Consider the following 24,358-nt stretch of genomic DNA (forward strand, 5'->3'; position numbering starts at 1 on the left):
GTTCATACAATATTTACAAACTATAGGACCCTACAAGATTTATGGCATCAACCCCAACAGTTAATATAGTATTTATATCCCTGTACAATTCCTTGTAAACACAGTTGATAAATACATCTTTCACATGGTATCAGAGCCTTGCTAGCTGGTTTTTTCCTCTTGTTCTCTGTTGTCGCTGCCGTCCGATCATCAGCCGACCACCTAGAACCCCTCTCCGGTGTGAAGAAGAACCACCCAGATCTTCTGTCCAAAGCCACTGTGAAAAACTCGATCCTCGATCCCTACTGTGAAAAATTCGATCCTCAATCCTGTAGCCTCTATGAAATACTCGATCCTCGACCCCTACTGTGCAGAACTTGACCCCCTAATCCTCGATCCAAAACTCAACTAAACTCGATCCCTGATTCTCGATCCAGAACTCAATCTTCGATCGAACTCGATCCAGAACTCGACCTCTGATCCCCAGTCTAGAACTCAAGCCCCGACTCCCGATCCAGAACTCGATCCCTGATTCCCTAGAACTCAATCCTTGATCCCTCCAGCCAAGCCAAATGAACTCAATCCCCGATTCCTCATAACTCACCTTTGATCACTTCAGCTAAGTCGCCAAGCCTCCCTCTTTGTTCCTAGTTTTCTTCTTCTTCCAAGCCATTAAGCCACATGGAAAAGGATCATGTATTTCGTCCCATTAGTACTATTCTTGATGGGACAAATTACATTACTTGGCCCATTAAATGAAGAGTTTCCCAATCAGGTCAAAATTATGTTGAATTGTCACTGGTGATATTCCTCAGTCAATAAAGATATCCACTGAGGAAGATGCTAGATTTATTTAACAGTTAGAGGATTGGGACAACAAAAACCATCAAATAATCACTTGGATCGGAAATACATCTATACAGACCATTCACATTCAGCTTGATGTGTTTGAAGATGCCAAGAGTTTATGGGATTTCCTATCTACTCGATTTCAGTCCATTGGCTTAGCTCACTACTATCAACTGCACAACACTCTAATTAATCTTACTCAGGAGACGGGGCAATCTGTTAATGACTACTTGGCTACACTTTAGCTAGTCTAGACACAATTGGATCAAGCTAAAATTAGTCCTGATCACCTTCGCCTTATTAAGGTTCTTATGGGACTTCGTCCAAAATATAAGTCGATCCGTGCTACTTTGCTCCACTGTGGCCCTCTTCCATCTTTAGATGCAGCAATTTAGGAAATCCTGTTTGAAGAAAAGCATCTTGGCATCACTTCTTCCCGGCGATCGGAGGTTGTACTTGCTAACACTCATATGCCTAGTACTTCTAGAGCTCTCTTTTGTAAAAACTGTAAGCTCACTGGGCATAAGTTTGCTGATTGTTCAAATGTCGAGTGCAGATACTATCACAAAAGAGGTTATATTCTGGACAACTGTCCTACAAGACCACCACGACCACTAGGACATACCTCAAAGTATCAATCGTTTACACCTAATCCTAACTTTACCTCTGCTGCTGCTGCTGCCTCGAACCTTCCTCGTCTAGTTTTCAAATGAGTGACTTATAAGACTTGCTTAAACAGGTGAGTTAATCCAATTCCTCCGTGCTTGCGGTCTCCCCAGGTAATAGATGGTTTCTTGATTCTGCTTGTTGCAACCATATGACGTTTGATTTTTCTTTTCTATCTACACCTACTCCTACCAAATCTCTTCCTCCCATTTATGCTGCTGATGGTAATTGCATGACCATATCCCATGTTGGCTCCAATGACACTTCCCTGTTACAGCTTTCCAATACTTATTGTGTTCTAAATCTGTCCTTTAATCTTGTCACCGTCGGGCAATTGTATGCCTTGGTTTAACTATGTCCTTTTCTTCTAGTAGGTGTCAAGTTCAGGATCTACGGTCGAGATAGATGATTGGTATGGGCTGCAAAGTAGGAAGATTGTTTAAGCTCACATCTCTTCGGCTTCCTGTTTGTTCTCTTTCTGCCCCTATCACCGACTCTACTGTTGGATTTTATGTCCTAAAACTTGTAGTTTGTAAATTGATAAACATATTCTGTTTTGTTTTTCGATAAAATTGTTATTGAAATTGTAATCTTGAATTCAATAAACTAAGGTCCTGAGGCTATTTAATGTAGACTTGAACTTTATGTGATGACATAGAACATGGATCAAGTTCGAGTATATAGCCTAAAATGGTCTATAGTATAGGGATAAGGTTGGGTGCCTTGTTCTGGGGACACTATGGATGCGGTCCACCTTGTAGTTAGTACAAACGATGTGAATCGTTCATATAAGGATATATGAGTGAGGGCATCCTATGCAATGTGTTTGTATAAGATTGGACCACAACTTAGTCACTGTTGCATTATAACACCGTTTACTGTATAAAACTGACTAATTCAAATTTGATGACCTAGGTAACTCGATCTCAATCCTGAGCTAACTATGTGTTTATTCAAGATTATCCTTATATCTGCATGGGTGAGAGCATTTCAAGGGTAAGATCGGGTAAATAGCTGGGGACATAGGGTACAAGACGAACTTCACTCCTACCCGTCTCTAATGGTAATAGATAGGTTGTTCCCTTAAATGCTGACTTCGAAATTAGAACAAGGAGCCCCACCCTCTCACTAGGCTGAGAGGGACTTGATTTATTGGTTGGACCACAAATCAATTGTTCTTTAGAGGTTTAGTGGTACTGAAGGAACAAGAAGTGTTCTCGGGGGGTAAAACGGTATTTTGACCCAGCCAAGACCACGAACAACCCGTGAAAGATTGACTTACTGGTTATGGTTATATCAGATGGACAGAAATATATCTACAGTGAAGGGAGTGCAACTATGGGACTTTAGTGGAATGACCCGTTAGTTAATAAATGTTGATTAATTAGGTTAAAGAGTTTTATCGGTTAATCTTGGATTGTTGGAGCCCATGATCTGTAGGTACATTAGGTCCCCCTGCTAGCTCATATGGATTAAACTTAGAACAGTATGTTGGAGTAATTCGAATTGTTCAAATTAGGAAAAGGGATTAAAACCGACAAGTATATGCGATATCGCTATCAGTTTTTTGTATGGCGCTCTATATTCAAATGTGATTTAAATTTTGAAAATATGAATGCAGATTCATGTTCGGGAGGTCAAAATTAGTCAAAAGGGTCAAAACTGTAAAAAGTCAAAGGGTTGACTTTTTCACTAGGGAAAGTCAAAGTTTGACTTTGATCAAATGGAAAAAGACCATTTTGCCCTTGACTAGAGTTAGTGGAATTATCCAACATTTTTGTTGGATAATCCCACTAACTTAAGTAGACTATGTGTAAACATTATAGAATCACATAGCCCACTTTGGTTTAGTGCTTTGTGAGGTGTTGAATTTTGGTGAGTTTTTACATGCATTAGATGAATGTAATCGTTTAATAAAAAGAGGTTTTTGAAATCTTTTTCCTTCCTTCTTAAAAAAAAAAAAAAATTCTATTTTTGGTTTCCAAAAATTCTCACAAAAAATTCTCCTATCTTTCTCACATTAACCTTGGACCACCATTTTTTCCCCTTTTCATTCCTTCATTCACCGGGTCCCACAACTCGATTCTGAGTCTAGAGAATAGCGGGTAAACTCTAGTGGTGGTTCGAAAAGTTCGGGTCGAGATTCAGTGAGGAAAAGCTTTTTTCGGGAGCTACAAAAGTTGTATTGTACTCCTTTTTAATTTACTGTTTTCCCTATTTTTTGCATGTTTTTCCTTTTAATTAATTAGAGTGTAATTAGATCCTTATTCCGCTGCTTATGTCTCGTGTTCCATCATCTACTATCTATCAATTGCACCTCTATCTCGGTCATGTTTCTTCCGAAAAACTTCGTCATTTAATCTCTAGTCATAATCTAAATAATGTCTCCAAATTTGTATCTTTTGACTGTGTGAATTGCAAACTTGCAAAATAACATACATTGTCTTTTTCTCAATCTAGTTCTATAAGCGATAGTCCTTTTGACTTAATTTACTATGATATTTGGGGGTCCGCTCCTATTTCCACTATCAATAGGTATCGTTACTTTGTTTTATTCATTGATGATTACTCTTGGTTTACCTGGATATATTTTCTTAAACACCGCTCTTTCCTGTCTCAAATATATATTGATCTTCTCACCCAATCAAAGTTCTGCATACAGATAACGCCTTGGAATATAAGAACTCTAGGCTCCTTTCTTTTCTCACTCAGCAAGGCACTCTTGTGCAGTGCTCTTGTCCTCATACCTTTCAACAGAATGGGCGAACAGAGCAGAAACATCGTCACATCCTAGACTTCGTTCTGGCCCAACTTCTGTTTGCCTTCTATCCTACAAAGTTTTAGGGTGAAGCTGCTCTCACCTCTGTTTATATAATCAATCCTTTTCCTTCATCTATTCTTCAAAATGCTTCTCTGTTTGAACGCTTATATGGTACTTCTCCTGATTACTCTAACCTCAAAGTCTTTGGTTGTGCATGTTTTGTACTTCTTCACCCTTCATGAACATACCAAATTATAACCACGTGCCCATCTCTGATGCTTTCTTGGCTATGAAACTGAACACAAAGGTTTCCGTTGTTGGGACCTTTTCTTTAACAGATTGCGCATCTCTAGCTATGTCACTTTTTGGGAGCACACTATGTTTTCTAGTCCCTCAACCTTTCATGATTCTCTCTTGAGTCCTCTTCCTTATGATTCTAACAGTTTGATCTTCTCCCTTCTTCTACATCTTCTGATGATTATGAGCTTGAATAGTCTGTGCATGTCTCTGTTGACCTTGATCAGCCGTCTGTCCCACCTGTGGAATTTGGACCTGTTCATGACCCTGCTTTTTTTGTTCAATGCTCCACTAGGGTAAGAGCATCTCCTACTCACCTTCGAGATTTTCACTGATTTTCTACTATCAGTTCCTTGGTTGAACCTACCTTCTTTTGTGAGGCAAATATTAATCCTCTATGGCAGCAAGCTGTGAAAAAAGAACTACAGGATTTTGATAAAATGCACACATGGGACTATGTTGACTAACCCCTCGGAAAGAAACCCATTGGTTGCAAGTGGGTCTACAAGATCAAGACTCACTCTGACAGCTCTGTTGATCGTTATAAAGCTCGGTTGATAGAAAAAGGATATGTTTAAGAGTATGGGATCGATTATAAAGAGATCTTCGCACCTGTGGCACGAATAACATCTCTTCAGTGTCTCTTAGTAGTTGCTGCAGCTAAACAGTGGCCACTTTTTCAAATGGATGTCAAGAACGCCTTCCTTAATGGGGCCTTATCTGAGGAAGTATACATGCAACCGCCCCTAGGTATCTCTTGTCCATCCTAGAAATTATGGCTCATTTGACGAGCATTGTATGGTTTGAAATAGGCCCCTCGAGCTTGGTTTGCAATCTTTAGTTCCACTATCATTCAACTTGGATATACATCCAATTCTCATGACACAACACTATTTACACAGCAAACAACTCACGATATTGTTCTTCTTCTCTTGTATGTTGATGATATGATTATTACTAGGGATGATCCTCAAGCTATCTCTGATCTACAACGCTATCTTGGCAAACACTTTGAGATGAAGGACTTGGGTTCACTCAGTTACTTTCTTGGCCTTGAAGTATCATTGAGCTCTACCAGATATTAGTAGTCTTAAGTAATGTATGCCTCGGATCTTTTGGTGCGCTTCAGTGTTATTGACTCTGCTACAACTCCAACACCACTTGATCCCAATGTTCAGTTGACTCCATTTGAGGATGTTGATCTCTATCGTTAGCTTGTCAGTAGTTTTATTTATCTGACAGTCACCCGTTCTGACATTGCATATACTGTTCACATTGTTAGTCAATTCATGGCTTGTAGGAATGTATTAGCAATAGCGGAAGCAACAAGGATCATTAAGCACTCTAATTCATTAATTTTGGCAAAATATAAAGCATGCTCTTGCAGAAACAAGTGGATTTCATGACATACCTTTGTAAAACTTCTTCAAAGCTCGATCTCCAGCTGCAAACTTCTCCAAATCTTATTGTAGACCTCCTCAAAATCTTCCCTACTATTTTCTTGGTGCTCTAGATTGAGTTGTGGGAGTCAAAACAAGCTTGAATCAAGGGAATTTTGAGAAATGCTCACAATAGCAATCCAGTTGAAGAACACCTTCTTCACCACGAAATTTCAACTAAAATTCTATCGGTTGCCTGCCTCAAAATCACTTCAATCTCTTCAATATATTGCAGACCATCATGCAAGGAAGATAGCTGCATGAGGTGTAGCTCATGCTTGGAGTAATTGAAGGTAAAAATGATGGATCTTGTGTGAGCTACTTCATAAGCCATAATGGAATAACCAAAAATTCCATTTTATGAGTTTTTCATGTTTCTCCAATTTTTCCAAAATTGATTTCAAAAATGAATTTCATTTATGAAATTGAAAAAATTATTAATTTTACAAAATTAATTTATGAATAAAATTAATAAATAATTATTTAAACAATTTAAATAATTCTAATTAATTTAATTTCAAATATTAAATTAATTTTTACACAAGTTCATCTTCATATATTTAAATATTAATTCTCATATTTCGTTTAATTCTTAAAATTAAACATGCAATTATATCTCATATAATTACTAATTTTCTTCATTTTAATTTGAACGTTTTAAATTAATTATCACGCTACTCTAGAGCTAATCCATTTACGAGCTAGTAGGGGGACCTCATGAACCTACAGATCATGGGCTCCAACGATTCGAGATTAATTGGCTAAATTCATTAAACCAAATTAACCCTTATTCGTTAACTAATGGGTCACTCTACTAAAGCCCATAGTTGCTCTCCCCCCACTGTAGATATATTATGTCCACATGATTTAACCATAATTAGTAAGTCGACCATTCACAGGTTGTTCGTAATAACGGTTGGGTCAAATATCTTTTTTACCTCTGAGATTACGTCTTGTTCCTCAAGTTCCTACTGATCCTCTAATGAACAACTGGTTTTTGATACAGTCACTAAACCAAGCTCTTTCAGCCCAATGAGAGGGTGGGGCCCCTTGTTCAAGACTTGGATTCATTACTTGAGAGAACAACCTTTATCCTATCCCTAAATTGGGTAGGGGTGAATTTCATCTTGCACCCTATGTCCCCAGCTATCTATTCAATCTTACCCCTGAAATGGGAGGCTTATTGAGCCAGTGTTGTTGAGTAAACCATCACCTATACAAATCTAAGGATAATCCTAAATAAACAAGAGTTCATAATTAGCTCAAGATTAAGATCGAGTTACCTAGGTCATCTAAATGAAATAGTCAGTCTTATACAGTAAACATCGTTATAAAGTACGAGTGATTTATTTCTTGGTCTGATCTTATGCAATCTCATTGCATAGGACGCCCTCACTCCTCATGTCATAACATGTACGAATTAGGATCACTTCGTATGTAGCACTTTACAATTCTTTGTAACAACTACAGAGTAGGAACCATCCAATAGTGTTACCAGAATAAGGTACCCAACCTTATTCACATACTATAGATCATTTTGACTATTTACTCGAACCTGATCCACTCTTATGTCTCCACATAAAGTTCAAGTACTCATGTAATAGTCATGGGTCTTAGTTTATTGGATTTAGACTTTCATGTATACAATTTATAAAATTAATAATAAGTTTATTGACTATAGAAAATGTTTATCATTTTACAAACTGCGAGTTTTAGGACATAAAACCCAACAATACTCCCACTTGGACTAAAACTCCAGTGGATCAATATATACAAATATATACAATGCTGAGTTTACATGGAGAGAATAAAATGTACATATAAAATAAACTAGGGCATTACAATACCCATAAATTCTCCCACTTGTGCTAGTGATACAAAACTCGTAGAGGTGACCCTCAAACACTTTAGTCGATAGAGCTTTTGTAAACGGATCAGCTAAGTTGTCTTGTGAAGTAATCTGGGTGACAATTACGTCTCCTCTGTGTACAATCTCCCTAATGAGATGGTACTTCCGCTTGATATGCTTTCCTCTTTTATGGTTTCGTGGTTCCTTTGAATTTGCAACTGCTCCACTGTTGTCACAATAGAGAGTGACAAGCAGGTGAATATTTGGAACTACTTTCAGATCTGTTAGGAATTTTCTGAGCCATACTGCTTTTTTTCTGCTTCACTTGCAGCTACATACTCAGCTTCCATTGTGGAGTTAGCAATACAACTCAGCTTGATGCTTCTCTACACAACTGCTCCTTCATTTAGAGTGAATACTGACCCCAAAGTTGATTTCCTCGAATCAATATCAGTCTGGAAGTCAGAATTAGTGTATCCAGTAAGGATCAGATCCTTGGCACCATACATAAGCATATAATCTCTCGTTCTCTGAAGATACTTGAGAATGTTCTTAACATTAGTCCAATGATCATATCCAGGATTAGACAAAAATCTACTGACTATTCTTATGGCATAACATATATCGGAACGAGTACACAACATTGCATACATTAAACTCCCTACTGCTGATGCATATGGAATTCGATTCATCTCCTCAACCCCTTGAGGTGTCTTTGGACTTTGTTCCTTAGACAGGTGAATTCCATGTTTGAAAGGTAACATTCCTTTCTTGGAATTTTGCATTTTATACCTAGACAACATATTGTTTATATAAGATGCTTGGGATAATGCTAGTGTTCTATTCTTGCGATTCCAAACTATTTGGATTCCAAGAACATACTGTGCTTCTCCCAAATCTTTCATTTAGAATTGCGAAGCCAGCCATCTTTTAACGTCAACTAGAAATTCTACCTCATTCCCAATGAATAGAATATCATCAACATACAACACCAGAAAAGCGACAGTTTTGTTAACGATTTTCTTGTATACACAGGGTTCGTCAACATTTTGTTCAAAGCCATAAGATGTGATCACATTGTCAAATCTCATATTCCAGTGATCACATTGTCAAATCTCATATTCCAGGATCTAGAAGCTTATTTTAACCCATAAATGGATTGATTAAGTTTGCAAACCTTTTGCTCTTGATCCTGCTGTATGAACCCTTCTGGTTGAGACATATAGATACTCTCTTCAAGATAACCATTCAGAAAAGTTGTCTTAACATCCATTTGCCATATTTCATAATCATAAAATATAGCTATGGACAAGAGTATTCTAATTGACTTTATCATGAAAACTGGAGAGAGTTTTTTCATAGTCTACCCCCCCACCCTTTGGGTAAACCCTTTTGCCACAAGTCTTACTTTGTAGGTTTGTACCTTACTAGCTTGGTCTCGTTTTCTCTTGTAGATCCATTTACAACCGATGGGTTTTACCCCTTCAGGTTGATCTATAAGATCCCAGACAGAATTTAAATACATAGATTCCACTTCAAGGTCCATGACTTTAATCCATTGGTCTTTATCCACATCAGTCATTGCTTGACTAATAGACAATGGATCCTCTAAACCATCATCTGGTATGATGACTTGAGCTTCAGTCAAACCCATGTACCGGTCACGCTGTTGCACAACCCTCCCACTATGACGATGCGTTCTCAACTCTTGAGAAGGATATGAAGTCCTCGTTTCATCAATAACTCTTGTTGATGGACCTGCTTTATCAATAACTCTTGTTGATACATTTATCATTTCTCTGGACATTTCTTCTATTACTAGCTTACTGCGAGGTTGATGATTCTTCACATAGTCTTCTTTTAGGAAGGTTGCATTTGTCGATACAAATACCTTGTCTTCTTGAGGATTGTAAAAGAAGGCACCTTTTGTTTCTTTCGAGTAGCCTATAAATAGGCATGCTTTTGAACGTCGTTCCAATTTTTTAGGATTTTGCACCAACACATGTGTTGGACAACCCCAAATTCTGAAGTGACGTAAATTTCCTTTACGTCCTCTCCAGAGTTCATAAGGTGTTTCAGAAACATTTTTCGAGGGAACTATGTTCAAAATATACACTGCAGTTTCAAGTGCATGTCTCCAGAAATAATTAGGTAACTGAGCATAACTCATCATGGAACGAACCATGTTCAATAAGGTTCTATTTCTCCTTTCTGCCACACCGTTTTACTGAGGTGTGCTAGGAGTTGTGAGTTGAGACCGAATTCCATGTTCTATCAAATAGTTCTGGAATTCTAAGTCTATATACTCACCACCTCATCCAGTCAAAGCATTTTAATCTTTTTACCTAATTGGTTTTCAACCTTAGCCTTATACTCTTTGAACTTTTCAAAAGTTTCAGACTTTTGGTGCATTAGGTAAATGTGCCCATACCTGGAATAATCATCTATAAAGTTGATGAAATATTCATACCGTCCTCTCACTCTAACATTTAGAGGCATACAAAAGTCTGAGTGAATTAGCTCTAAGGGTTATTTGGCTCTAAGAGCTTTTCCAGAAAAAGATCTTTTTGTCATTTTACCCTCGAGACAGGACTCACAAGGTGGTAATGAACTGTCTTCTAACTTATTTAGATGACTGTTCTTAACCAGTCTTTCAATCCTTTGAGATTTATGTGACCTAGTCTTAAATGCCAAAGATAGGCATTTGGAGAAATTTTCCCTTTCTTATGAGTCTCAGCAGTTTTAAACATCTCTATGTTCAATACGGCTTTAACCTGAGTTTCTTTTAACATATACAAGTTATTTTCTAATTTTGCATAGCAAATCTGTTTACTTCTTGTATTGATGAACACTTCATCATTTTCGAAATAAACTTTATAATTTTGTTCTAGCAAATAAGAGGTATATATTAGATTCCTTTTCATAGAAGGAATGTAATACACATTTTTCAAATAAATGTACTTATCTCCTATATATAACTTCATATCTCCCACTGCTTTAGCTGAAACAACCTCTCTGGTCCCTACCTTAAAGATTGTTTCACCTTCTGTTAACTATCTCTAGGAACTTGTTTCTTGTGAGATAGTACAAACATGATTAGCGACACCTGAATCAATTATCCAAATTTTATCGTTTTCCACTAAACATGCTTCGATAACAAGTAAATCATATTTATCTTGCTGTTTGAATTCTGCATTCACATCTATATAATTCAAAATTTTAGATGAGTTAGGAGATAAAGGGCAATTCTCTGTTAAAACTATTTTGGTGCAATCAATTGCTAGTAATTTGTTTATTGATTTGATTTTACTGTTATTTAATTCGGAAGTGAGTATTCTAGAAGAATTTGACATGCTGATAAAATCTAAAAAAATTCTAATTAGTAAATTGTAACTAAATCTAAAATCAAGTTTTAGAAAAAAGTAATAATGTATCCATAAACATTTTTTATTTCCAATAATACATCCTACCGAGGTGCAGTCAGATACTCCTTCACTAAAGCAAACAATTTCGACCAAACACTATCTCCGAAGTAACTCTTATTCCTATAGTCTCTGGAATAACTCTTATTCCTATAGTCGTTTAGTTACCGTTTTCGATCAGAAATTACTAACACTCTTAATAATTCCATAAGTGTAACCCTCCGTTTTCAGAGTTAGAGGTCGGCCCCAACTATGCTACCAAAATGGAGAGCCAAGGTTGGGAATGGACCTAAGAAATCCTATCCATTTCTGGAGTTTGAGTTGTTCTGAATCCTATGTTACAACCCTCTTAGAAAATAGCCGTCGTTAAACAACTAGCAAGGGCTGCCTAAAGCAAACCAGCAGGCACAACATAGGAATCTCACGATCCCCTCTCTCTCTTTTCTCTTCCATCTTGTCCCCACTCTTTGTAATTTGTTTTTGCCCTTTTTATGAATAGGAAACAGATAACAAGAATTGCGAGATTGAAAGAGAGGAAGTGAAGAACAAGAGTAGTGAGAGTGAAAGAGCGATAATCAAAGTTGAGAGCTTTGTGAGCTGCACAATAAGATCCTTTTGGTAATTTTCGCTGACGACGATACAAGTAAAAACAAAACTACATTTTAAAAAATGAGGCAAATTCCATTTTTTTTTATTTTCTAACAACTTTTTCACTAAAAATGTATTTAACATGCTTATACCATGTATTTCTAGTATGAAAAATATCATTGTTATTTAATAAATTTCAATAAAAATGAACTTCATATATTAAATTTTAAGATCTATTGAGAGTGAATAGCCTAAATTTAGATATTTAAAAATAACTAAAAATGAACAAGTCCCAAAACGATATTCTAACCTTTATTAATATATTACTTGTTGGAACTTTATATATATTTTTTTATTTTATTTCTTATATTTTAAAATGTGATTAAATACACATTTTGTCACTAAAGCAAAAATAGCTCATCTGATATGCAAAAATATGTTAGTGATCAAAAGTATGGTTCAAATCTAATCACCCACATCCTATTAAAAAAACACATGCACACTTTATTTATTAATTTTTTTTTTTGAAGGAATAAACTTTAAAAAACAACATAGATTGATGTTCTAAATTATCCGGCTTCATATACTAAAATATTTTGAATATGTAGTTTACCTCAAGTAATGATGGTAGTTTATTTTATTTTTTTCCCTCAAATGTCTTGTAACAGATTTATACTTGCTGCTTGGGGTTAAAATATTATTTTACTTCCTATGTTTTAAAATTTATTCAATTTTAATATTTATAGTTTAAATTGTCCAATTTTAGTTCAATAATTTTAATAAATCTTAAATTTAGTCTCTCAACGTTAAATTTTACCAAAATTGGTTAAATAATAATAATTATTATCATACAAGAAAATATAATATGTAAATATATTTCAAAATTTATAGTAAAAATACTAAGGGCATGTTTGGTAGTTGATAACAGAAATTTGAACACAAGGGATTCAAAAAAAATAAAGTAGTATTTCATGTTTTATTTATGTTTAGTCATAGATTAATTCCAATATGAATCAATTATTCAAAATATGTTTGATAATATATTTATAAACCATAAAACTAATTATAGTTAGTCACTAGATATTATGATGAATATAAACTATCATTACTTTAAGGCTAAATTATACAAAATACCCTCGAACTTTGTACTTTGTGTCGAAAATACCTCTTAAAAATTTAAAAAATTCCCATAAACTTCTAAAGTGAGTTCCAAAATACCCTTACCATTAGTTTTAGATTGAAATCGTCAGTATTTTGTGTCAAAAATATCACTAGACTTTCAAAAGTCTCAAAAATTCCCTTAAAGTTGAAAAAAAAAATGTTAAAAAATATCCTTATTGTAATATGAATAGAAACCATTAATATCGTCTTACTTCTCTATTTTCCGTAGTTTTCCTCCCATCCCTTCCTCAATATCCTCTTATTCTTCTTTTTGTTAATATTTATTTATATATATAAAAAAGTAAATAAATAGAATTACACACTTCAGGTATATGGACTATCATAAGAAGAAAAAGAATAAATGAAGCACCAAGAGAATTTAGGACTTAAATGTTTTAACAATGTTGTACTTCAATAGTTGATTGTCTCTTGATAACCAAATACATTTTTTTTTGTTTGACTATTATCATTTTAGTATCTTTTAAGGGGGATTTGGCTTTGAAATTTTTATGATTTTGTGGGATTTTATGAATTGACTTAAAATTTTGGTTGCTCGGAAAATTGGTATAAACTAAAAAAGGAAAATTAAGTGAAAATAAAAGTGTTTATATGAAAAAAAAAAAAAAAAAAGGATACATGTATGATTTGTTTTGAAATTGGATTTTTTGAATTTAAGAAGACTTCAAACAAATTGATCATCATATTAACAGTATGAGCATTTTAAAACTTTTTTTTAAATTTTAAAGTTGTATTTGCAACGAGGTATTAATAGTTTTTGTTCATATATTAATAGTGAAAGTATTTTTGAATTTTTTTAAGTTAAGGGTGTTTTTGAAACTTTTGAAAGTTTAGAGGATCTTTGAAACAAAACTTTAACGGTTTCCATAAAAAATTAATGGCAAGGACATTTTTGAACTCTTTTTGAAAGTTTAATAATATTTTTAAAACTTTAAAAGTTAAGGAATATTTTTTTTACTCAAAATACAAAGTTCATTGGCATTCTTTATGATTTGCATTACTTTATTTATGAACTTGATTTATATTAATATTTTTGTATAATTATTATTTCACGATATCATATAATTTATAATATATTATATAATATTTTAATTAAAAAATAATTGAATTTATGACACAAAATATTACATTTATTATTGTTTTGATCTCTTTTTTAAATAATTCTACATTTTAAAGTTTTAAACAAAATATGATGAAAACAAAATTCAAGCCAACTACCAAGCACATATTCGCTTTAATACAATGAATTTGAATTACCTACCGGATTCTAAAAGATAACAAAAAGTTTTGTAAAAAAAAAAACGAACAAACTAGTAGTAGAGACTAAATCTAAAATTTATTTAAAGTTCGAAGACTAAAAACTAGACAATTGAAAGTATAGTGAACAAAATTCAAGGTATAGGGACCAAAATGTTCTAACCTCTCTATGTATATATATTGAAAACATATTTATATGCATATGTATGAATGTAAGTATAGTTGGTGCTTCAATCCCCACAATCTTTACCATGGTCTATACCAAAGATTCTTCAACTTTGACAATATTTAAATGTTAGTATTACTTAAAAGTATCAAATTTCTTTACCCAACTGGGCAACTATCAACCACAACACCCTTGGCTGTAGGACAAGCAGCCAAGTCACAGTGTTCACCTGCAGTTCCCCACCAATCCACACTTCTTTCTTCCATCCCAACTGAGAAATACAACAACACAGCCATGAAAGCCAGCCCTCCATCCAATGCAGCTGAAAGAATGTAGTTGTATCTCTGCCACCACTGCTTCCTGTATCGAAACACGACGAAATTGAACACGGTTCCTATCAGAACCCACGCATTGTAGTTCACTGCCGTTGCCGGGGGCATCATTGCCGTCGCTCCAAGCAATACGGGGAGATTGATTAGAGGAATCCAAGATTGCTTTGGGAAGCCTTTGTGGAGTAGCCATACTAGAATTGGCCCTACTGCACCACCAAGGAAGAACCAGTTCATGGTACCGTAGAATCCGTGTGATCCGAATATTCGCTTCGGCCCGATCAGTCCCCATATGACCGATGCGTCGAAGAATACACGATCGCTTGGACACGTCCATGGACTGTTGGGAGGAAGGAGTTCCACTTCGCATATATTTGATATGGAAGTTAGCAACCACCATGCCACACAAAGATTGATGGTTCCAGCTAGTATTGTACCTATGAACTATATTATTCACTCGAAACAGAAAAGACATAAGTCAGCAAGTTTGCTAAAAGGCTTTTCATTTTCTTACAATATCATATATATGGAGGGGAGGATTCAAACTTATGATTTCGTAAAAAGTAGTACTACTTTAACCACTCAATCATATTCAAGGATAATATTGTTGTCGATGTTGACATCGAAATTCAATTTTACAGATATATAAATAAGATATCGATATCGGTGGATATTTCTATAAGTCATGAAATTTATAAAATTCATTTAGATTAATAATTAAATTGTTTTTACTCCCAAACTAAGCTATAGATATTGTTATTAGTATTTCTATTCATATTGGACTGAATAGATGACATTTTTTATGTTTTACGAGCATTTATATAAGATGTTGGGGATATCCATGGATATTTATCATTGATGTTGAACCTTTCAATTTATGGATATATCGACATGTCGACAGATATTTTCATCTTGGTTATGCTATTAATTTTGGTAATGGTTTTTTTTTGTATAATTTACTTGAGATACAAAAAATTAACAACAAAGACCAAAATCAGTATTGGATATTTGTAAGCACGAGAATCAAAACAAAAAAAATCGAAACAAAATAAGTAAAGCATCTTCAAAGAAGTTGAATGAGGGAAGGAAATGGCACCTGAACTAGGAACATTGATTTTGGAGGAATCTTCATATAATGTCCAAGCTTGAAGTCACTGAGGAAGGAGACAGCTTGAGCCATGCTCATGTAGCCATAAGTTTTAAAGCATACATTTGCAATTGGTCTTCCTGGATATATAAGTCCCATGACATACTCTGTAATGATGTTCAGCCCTGGAGTCTGTTTATGATCCATTGTTCAAAAGATTAGGATATAGTTTAATATTCAAAGACATTTGAAAATTGTAAAGTAGAACAAAGGAGCTCGATCTATCAAATATAACTTGTGGAAATTTTCGTTACCTTTCATAAAGATTTTATAGGAATTCAAAAGAAAAACCATAAAAAAATAAATAAAAAATCATAAAGGTGTTATTAGAGATATATTAGTAATTAGCTACCAACGTTGTTATGGAATTTAGTTATAAATAGAGGTATGGGGAAGGAGGTAGTTAAGCATTTTGATTAGTGAATTAGGACTTGTAATTCTTCATATTTCAATATCATTCTCGCTGTTCTGGTTCTTATCACAAAGTTTTACAGGAGGCATATACCCTCAACCTAGACATTAAAGGTTCATATCCTCCACCCACGTGTCGTTAAACTTAGAAAAACAACATGGGTTACCAAAATATACTTGTTTTTTCAAAAAAAAGATGGAAATGCAATGACTCCTTTGATTATAATACTATTTTTAGCTTTCTATTTTTAAGGCCAAATTGTTTGCTTAATAACTAATTTCTTTGGTAGTCTTTTTAATTGTACAAAACAAAACAAACCAAATTACTATCAAATGGGGATTAAGAAAGGAACCAATTTTACTTGCGGATGAGTATGTTTAAACAAGTAACCGAGACCGAGAGCGGTAAGAAAGAATTCGTGTGGTTGCTGCATCATCTAAAGCCAATTGAAGTAATGCAAGAGGAGAATAAATGAAAAGTTCTTTTTCCCAAACTAACCTGGTTTGTTGTGGCAGTGATAATACTGATGGGAAGAGTGAAAAGAAAGGCCATAGCAGCAGCAAAGAGAAGCCCCCACCATGGAAGTTGAACTTGATGTTTCAAAAATATGCAAAGTATTAGAGAAACCAACACTGTCAAAACAAGCAACAAGTAAAACCACCAGGAAGGTATGTCTTCATATCTCTTCATCAGCTTGGTATGGATATCCTCTTTGCCTTTGTACGAGGCATGATACCGTTCGTAGATCTCTCTATCCATAATTTTTTTTTAAAAAAAAACAGTATTAAGCTCCTAAGTAACATTCATTGTCATAAATCACCAATTGACTCAAAAATTTAAGTTGATGGATAATAGTAAATTTAATATTATATCATTAACACTCTCCCTCACTTGTGGGCTTGAAATATGAAGAAGACCCTAACAAGGGGAAATCAATATTAACTACGGAGGAAATAACATTGCAGAGGCTGAAACACAGGACCTCTTGGACCACCTATTCTGATACCATATTAAATCACTGATTGACCAAAAAGTTTAAACTGATAGATGAATGCAAATTTAATATTATATCATTAACACATTGTTTCATTGAGCAAAACCATTTTCATCTAAGTACATAGTATTCCTAAAATAGTCAGTTATTGTTTTACACCAAAGAGGCATAATAAAAAGAAGGGACTCTCATAATTTAAATATGTATCCAATTTAACTTGCTATGAAATGAACTTCTAATAAAAAACAATTGTCATATTATAAACTAGAAAATTATCTTAAAGTCACTCTCATTTTGAGCATTACAGATCAATCATCAACTGATCCTTTAATTCCAGCCAGTAAGAAAGATCTCGACTTAAAATGATAAAAAGAAGGGACGCTCTCATAATTCAGATATGTATCCAATCTAACTGGCTGTGCAATGAACTTATAATCAAACACAATCATCGTATTATAAACTATAAAAATATGTTTCTAAAGTCACTTTCATTTTGAGCAGAAGCAGAACAGGTCGCCAATTGTTCTTTTAATTCCAGCCAGAAAGAGGGACCTTGAGTTTAAAAAATAGATTCTAGAAGCTAAACCAACTAATACTATCCTCAGAAATTTCAATAATCAAGTTCAATGATAACAGATAAGATTCTTCAATATCCATACCTTCCATAGAAGAAACCAACGTGAGTAAGAGTAGCAGCAACAGTGGCAAAGCCAAATCCATAAGTGAGAGCAAAAAACATACTCAAATGTATCTGTCCATGCTCCTCATACTTAGCCAAATCAAGCTCAAACTTGTCATTAACAATGGCAGTGATGTTATAAAGCTGACCACCAGCAGTGAACAATTTAGAGGAGAAAATTGGGAAGGTGGAGGCATTGTAGAGGTTAAAGCCCCAATATGCAATGGGGACAGCAATGTATATGATCAAAGTGTATCCCACAAAGATATTGACAATGGAGAAGAAAGGGCTGATGAGAGGGCTGAACAAGAAGGAGGAAACAGCAGACCAGTCAAGAGTGAAGGCCCCAAGGCCAAGGCCTTTCATGCCTGAGCCAAGTTGTTGGGCTGTCACCGAGTTGGGGAAGGCCCAACAGACCCAAGAGATGCTTGTTAGTGTAGGGAAGAGGTAGCCTGGGATTACATACCATGAGAAGCTACAAATTAGTGCAATTAGGAAGAACTTTCCTTTTGACATGCGACAGTCTTCTTTTTCATGCAAAGCCCTATAGGGGAGAGAGAATGGAAAAAAGTTACTCTAAATCTGTTTGGTTAAATAGTAATAATTGCAAATGTGAAATTAAACTCGTAAATCATCTGACCCAAAAGCTTAAGTTGATGGGTATATGTAGAAGACCAAATAAGTGGAAATCAATATTAATTGGAGAGGAAAGAACATTGTAGGAGTTTGAACAGATGACTTCCTACACTACATGCTCAGATATCATCTTAAACCACTGATTGACCCAAAAACTTGAGTTGATGGATGATGGTAAATTTAATATTATATCATCTAACATAAACAATCAACTTGTCAAATAGTAATAGTAATATTGTCTTGTCCTCTTAGTTATGTTATTCTAAGATTAAACAAAAGTTACTCAAAATCCAATAATTACTTTGTATTCTCGTGGAATATAATATCACATGTATGAATGGATATACTAGAGATGCAACGAGTGTTTCAGTTGAACTATGCTCAAACAAACAAATAAAACATGATAACTTTCTTTTTTAACAAAGAAAATAAATAAAAATCGATTTCGAATGTGAGTGAAGATTTGAACGTCCAATCTCAAAGGATGAAAATGGTGTTTTAATAGTTAATTTAGGCTCATGACACACGCGTTATTAGACCATAGTGGTACCTTTTAGGAGTAATTTTTGGTGTCTGACTTGGGTTAGATTTTAATTTAGCTCGTGAGTTTTAAAATGTGGCATAGTTTCACAATAATTGTGATTATAGTGCTTACGATTATGTTTTTGTTAGCTACCAATAAATGTTGATTTGGCAAAAGTTTATTTTCTTTTGCTTTACTTTGTTTTGTTGTCTCAAAACTCGGGGTTTTTTGAAATATATATGTTTGAAAATCGCAACTTTGGACTTTAGTTTTCCGTTTTATCTATAATAATGGATTCTTTTTCACTAAACTTCAGGCTAGCGTGACAATCATTCAAGTCCCATTTGATAATCATTTCTTTTTTTATATATAAAATTAAGTTTGTAACTACTACTTTCATACGGGGAATTGATATTGATGGCCCATCTCGAAATTTGGCCTCACTTTTTAATTTACTCGATTTTCGACCTTCTGCTGATGTCATTACCTTGTGAATTTACCACCTTAACCCTTCTTCCTTCTTCTTTCCCTCTTTTGCAGATTTTTTTCTTACGTTTTTTTCTACCTTTCTTTTTTTCCCTTTTTTTATTTTCCGGTGACTTCTTCTATTTACGATGCCTTTTTTCTTTCAACAATTTTTTTCTTTTCCGGCGATTTATGTTTATGTTACTCTTTTTCTTTTTCTTTTTTTTTCCCCTTTTTCCGACGAGATCTCCTTCCCAACCTCTTTTCTTCAATTGTCCTCATTTTTCGGTGATTTCTTCTGTTTATGTCGACGTCTTCTTCTTTTCCTCGAATCAAAGATGTAAGTTGGAGCGTGAATCAAAATGAGAGGAAGAAGCGAGAGTGAAAATTCAAATGAAGGAAAAACTCAAAGGAAAAAACTACAAAATTGATGAGGAAGAAGCTTGAGGAAGAAACGAGAGGAAGAAGCGAGAGGCAGAATTCAAAAGAAGGGAGGAATCAAGGAAAAAAATGAAGGAGAGCAACGTGAATGAGATGAAGAAGCGAGAAATTTGGGTTGCGTCTAGCCTTGCACGCATTTTGGAGTTAGAACGGCGGCACTTTCACACACGACTGACGTAAACAGAAAGCCAAAATTTTGAACGTTTTTTAAAGTAAGGCCAAATTTCGATTGGACCCCTAAATAGAAGCCATCCGAACAAATTTTCCCTTTCATACATTGGTTTTTATATTTTGTTGTTTACATTTTAGGAGTGTTTTCAAAATCAAAACTAAAAGTAGTTTTATAAAATTTGTTTTTGTTTTCTCAAATTAGCTAGGAATCCAAATGCTTACCTCAGAAATGTGAAAACCATGAGTAAAGAAATTATGAGAAGATAAAAAATAATTTCAAAAAATCGAAAAACCAAATTGTTATCCAATGGAGCTCAACTATTATCTATTTTTACTGAAAAAAATATTTTTAGGGGGTATGCATAGTTTTAAAATTATTTTAGAGAGAGTTACAAGTTCTGTTATTATTTTTTTTAAAGGACTAATTAAATGGGGAAACTTTACACGATTTTTAATTGAGTCCCAAAATATATTCTTAAAAAATGAAAAAAAGAAACATATAATAGATATAAGAAATAATTTCAAAAGAATTAATATTTAAAAGTAATATATAAGAAAAAAAAAATAGTTGACTGACCGGAAGAGAGAGACCTGAACGAGCGTACTGGGCCACCACATATGGGCTGGCTCGACCACGTATTTTCGCAAAAGCCCAGCCCAACCATATCCCAACACCTGTAAATTTCGGGTCAACCCGGGACCCGACCCACACTCAAGATAAGCCTCCATTGACTCTTTGAATAATTTTTAAATAGAAATCTGATTCCCGATAAGTGAAGACTAAATATAGAAGGGTTTTAAAAATAACCCTCACAACCCCCTAGATGTTGACAAAAGTAACCTTATATAATATAACTAGAGCTCAAAATTATTATACATATAATTCTAGGTGATTTCTTTATATAAAATTAGACCATGTTCTCAATTCTCATAGTTTAGGGTTAGTTTCCAAAAAAAGAGTCTTTCTCTTTTTCTAATTTTCCATCTTTTTAAGATAAAAGAAAGCTTTTTTTTTTTATTAAAAAAAATTTGTTTGAATCCTCAACATTTTTTGTTTTGATTCATTTTCGTCTTCATAATTTTAAAATATTCATTTTAGTCTCTATACTTTCAACTTGGGTTCATTTTGATTCTTATACTTTTAAAAAGTGATCATTGTGTTCCCTTCATTTTTAGAGATCAAAATGATCCGTTATTGAAAGTCCAAGGACCAAAATGAATAAAAAAATTTCAATGATCAAAATGAACCTTTTAACAAAAGTTTTACAATGATCAAAATGAACATGTTAGAAGTATAAAAAATGATCTTTTAGAAACTATAAAGATAAAAATAAACTAAAACTAAAGTATTAGTATTTAATTTATTATTATTTTTAAATAGAGTGATAGTGATTGATTGCGAAAACCGAAAAGGAAAAAAAAATACCGTATATGTGTACAACCACCATTTTCTTTGAAAAAAAATACAAATTGAAAAATAGCAGGCTTACAGAATAACTTTGACTTCTTTTCTTTGAAATTATAATATTAATACAGTTAGTTAAAATACCAACATTTTCAAATGAAAAAAACTAGGTGTACAACCACAATCAATTGAAAATTGTCACGTGATAATTTTTTTAAAATTAAAAAATATTTTTTAATGTGTATAAAAAAATGGAATATGAGACTTAACTGTTTTATGGTTGTACTTAAGTATCACTATTTTAAAATATCATAGACTCACATCTACATCGTAATCATAACATATCCATTTAAACTAAAAGAAAGAGTCGGTACTTTCAAAACTCATAACTTCATACTCACTTCTATAAATTTTGTTAATATGAACTTTACTTAAATTTTGGTGAAAAGAAATATTTATAAGCGAGCAATCTAAAAAATTAGATGAAATCGAATTAAAACAAGTACCCACTTTGTTTTCAAACTTAAATAAATAAATAAATATCACTATTGGTACTTTCAAAATTTAAAAACATTTTTTAAAATCTAAAATGCCAATTTACAGAAATACCCTTCCACCCACCGACCGCATCATTTGCATTTGGCAATACAAGATACGAAGCAAGAGAGACTCCACCTTTTCTTTTCTTAATTAATAAATTGGAATAAAATGTCGATTTCATCATTGAACTTGAAAACTCATCCCGTTTTAATTTTAATATTTTTAAATATTCAATTTTTCATTATTATACGCTTAATAAAGAAAATTAGTTGGTTAGTTTATCTATAAGTTTCTTTTTTAAAAATTAAAATATAGCGATATTCTTTTTTTTTTTTTTGGCTAATTGACAAAAATTGACCCTCTAAGTTTTAAATTTTGAAAATGAGCCCAGTTTTCAAAAGATTGTTTCTTGGGACCTTAACAAATGAAAAGTCACAAATATCTTTATTGAGGTCAAAACTTTGAATTTCTCATATTCCTTACAATTCTTTTATAATTTAAAAAAAAAATTGAAAAGAATTTTTAGAACTTTGGTGGAAATTCATTAATTTCGATCACATTATGGGTCGAAAATAAAGATCTAAACTATATATACACATATATAATACAACAAAAGAAAAACATTATTCGAAATAAATGTTAATTTTTTTATCACTTTTTAGAAAATAAGTATCAAAGAATTGTATTAACCAAAACATAGACAAAAGTTTTAGTTTAGATTTTTTTATTCCATTTTAATAGAATTAAATTTAAAAAAATAAATTTTGATCGAAAGAATTCCATTTTAATACACATTAACAAACTTGATGAAAAATTGAAGAATGTGAAAACATAAAAAAAGTTGTTTGAAAAACTGAAATGTAATCAAGATCATAAATGGAAATGAGATAGTGAAACATAAAAATGGTTAGAAAGAAGGTCGGATCGAAAAGCTGTCGGAATAAAATGAGTTTTTTATTACAAATCGAATATAAAAACACTCCATCAAAATGTGGATTTTAGCTTATATTACATTTCAATCTCATCCTATTATGGCCACCAAATACCTCAAAGATATAAAAAGATACGACCTTATCCTAATTAAAATTTTGAATTGAAATTATTATTATTTTATAAAAATTTAGACCTTAATAAGTTATTTATTTATTTATTTTTTTTTAAAAAAGAGTTATAATGTAAAAGACACGAAAACAGTAATTTCACCCTAAAATTAGGGTTTAAAATTACCTGAGTGGTAACGATGAGAAGCCAAGCGGCGACAAACGAGATGTTGCGACTGTAAAACGCCTTAATAATATTCACAATTCCGACGGCGTAAGCGGAGCCACCGCCGAAGGCGGTTCCGGCATTCGCGAATATCGAAATCAGAACATGCTCCTTCATGTTAAACGGCCCCGGGTTAAGCGAGAACCGCCTCGATCCGAACCCTGGCAATCTGAACCGGGCCGCCGGCAGAACCGCCGCCATGAACTGGCCAATCGGAAGAGTGGCGACTTGGACCGTGATCTGAGTGATGATGAGAGGCTCCGTTCGGTAATAGAAAAATTGGTTCAAAAATGAGAGAAGAGCGCATGAGAGAAGGCCGAGAGTCCACATCCGGAAGGTCCAGACCGGGAGCGTCGGGTCGTCGGAGTTCGTCACCGTCAGTCGGACTTGTTCAATCGGTGAGATTTCGTCGTCGTCGGCAGCGGGAACGTTGCCGGAGACTGGCGGCGGCGGTTGAGGCTCCATTGGTGAGCGCGGTGGCCGACAGCGGGAGATAAGGATGAAAATGAACGGAGTGAGTAAGGCAAGCACTTCAACCCTTCACGTTGATAAATGTTTGACTTATTTGGCGATCTAGACAAATGTTTAACTTATTTGAGCTGATGTAAACATGGTTAGATATATATAATTAGAAAATCGTGACAATTTTTTTTGATTGATTTTTTATATGTAAGAAAAATGGAGCATAGAATTAAGCGTAACTCTAATCATTACTCGATATAATTTGTGTAGTATATTTTTACATTCTTAATTGACTCATATCTAAATTTATATTTTTCTAATATGATGTAAGAGTCCATAAAATCATCCTAAGAAAAAATTAAGGCAAACTAATCAAAGCATTACCCTGAATCAAAATGTCAAAAAATTGAAATTCATTTAAACTTGGCAAATTACT

At 33.8% G+C, this 24,358-nt stretch overlaps 1 protein-coding gene across 1 annotated transcript; it reads right to left on the reverse strand.

The window, feature by feature from the left end:
- Positions 1–14,440: 14,440 nt before the first annotated feature.
- Positions 14,441–24,062, reverse strand: LOC120091217 (oligopeptide transporter 4-like). Its single transcript, XM_039049138.1, has 6 exons — positions 23,422–24,062; positions 20,827–20,924; positions 17,994–18,557; positions 16,839–17,091; positions 15,878–16,060; positions 14,441–15,225 (listed from the first exon to the last, which is right to left on the reverse strand). Exons 1-6 carry the CDS (start codon positions 23,923–23,925, stop codon positions 14,611–14,613), a joined length of 2,217 nt encoding a protein of 738 aa, XP_038905066.1. The 5' UTR covers positions 23,926–24,062; the 3' UTR covers positions 14,441–14,610.
- Positions 24,063–24,358: the final 296 nt, after the last annotated feature.

The sequence above is a fragment of the Benincasa hispida genome, chromosome 11, assembly GCF_009727055.1.
Source record: "Benincasa hispida cultivar B227 chromosome 11, ASM972705v1, whole genome shotgun sequence".
NCBI classification, from domain to species: Eukaryota; Viridiplantae; Streptophyta; class Magnoliopsida; order Cucurbitales; family Cucurbitaceae; genus Benincasa; species Benincasa hispida.

Excerpts from the sequence above, each read along its gene's own strand:
- LOC120091217 (XM_039049138.1), bottom strand. The coding sequence starts at position 23,925 with ATGGAGCCTCAACCGCCGCCGCCAGTCTCCGGCAACGTTCCCGCTGCC. Across the intron at positions 20,925-23,421 it reads TTCTCATCGTTACCACTCAG|GTGTTGGGATATGGTTGGGC; the intron begins GTAATTTTAAAC and ends CGAAATTTACAG. Across the intron at positions 16,061-16,838 it reads TCACTGCCACAACAAACCAG|ACTCCAGGGCTGAACATCAT; the intron begins GTTAGTTTGGGA and ends GATCATAAACAG.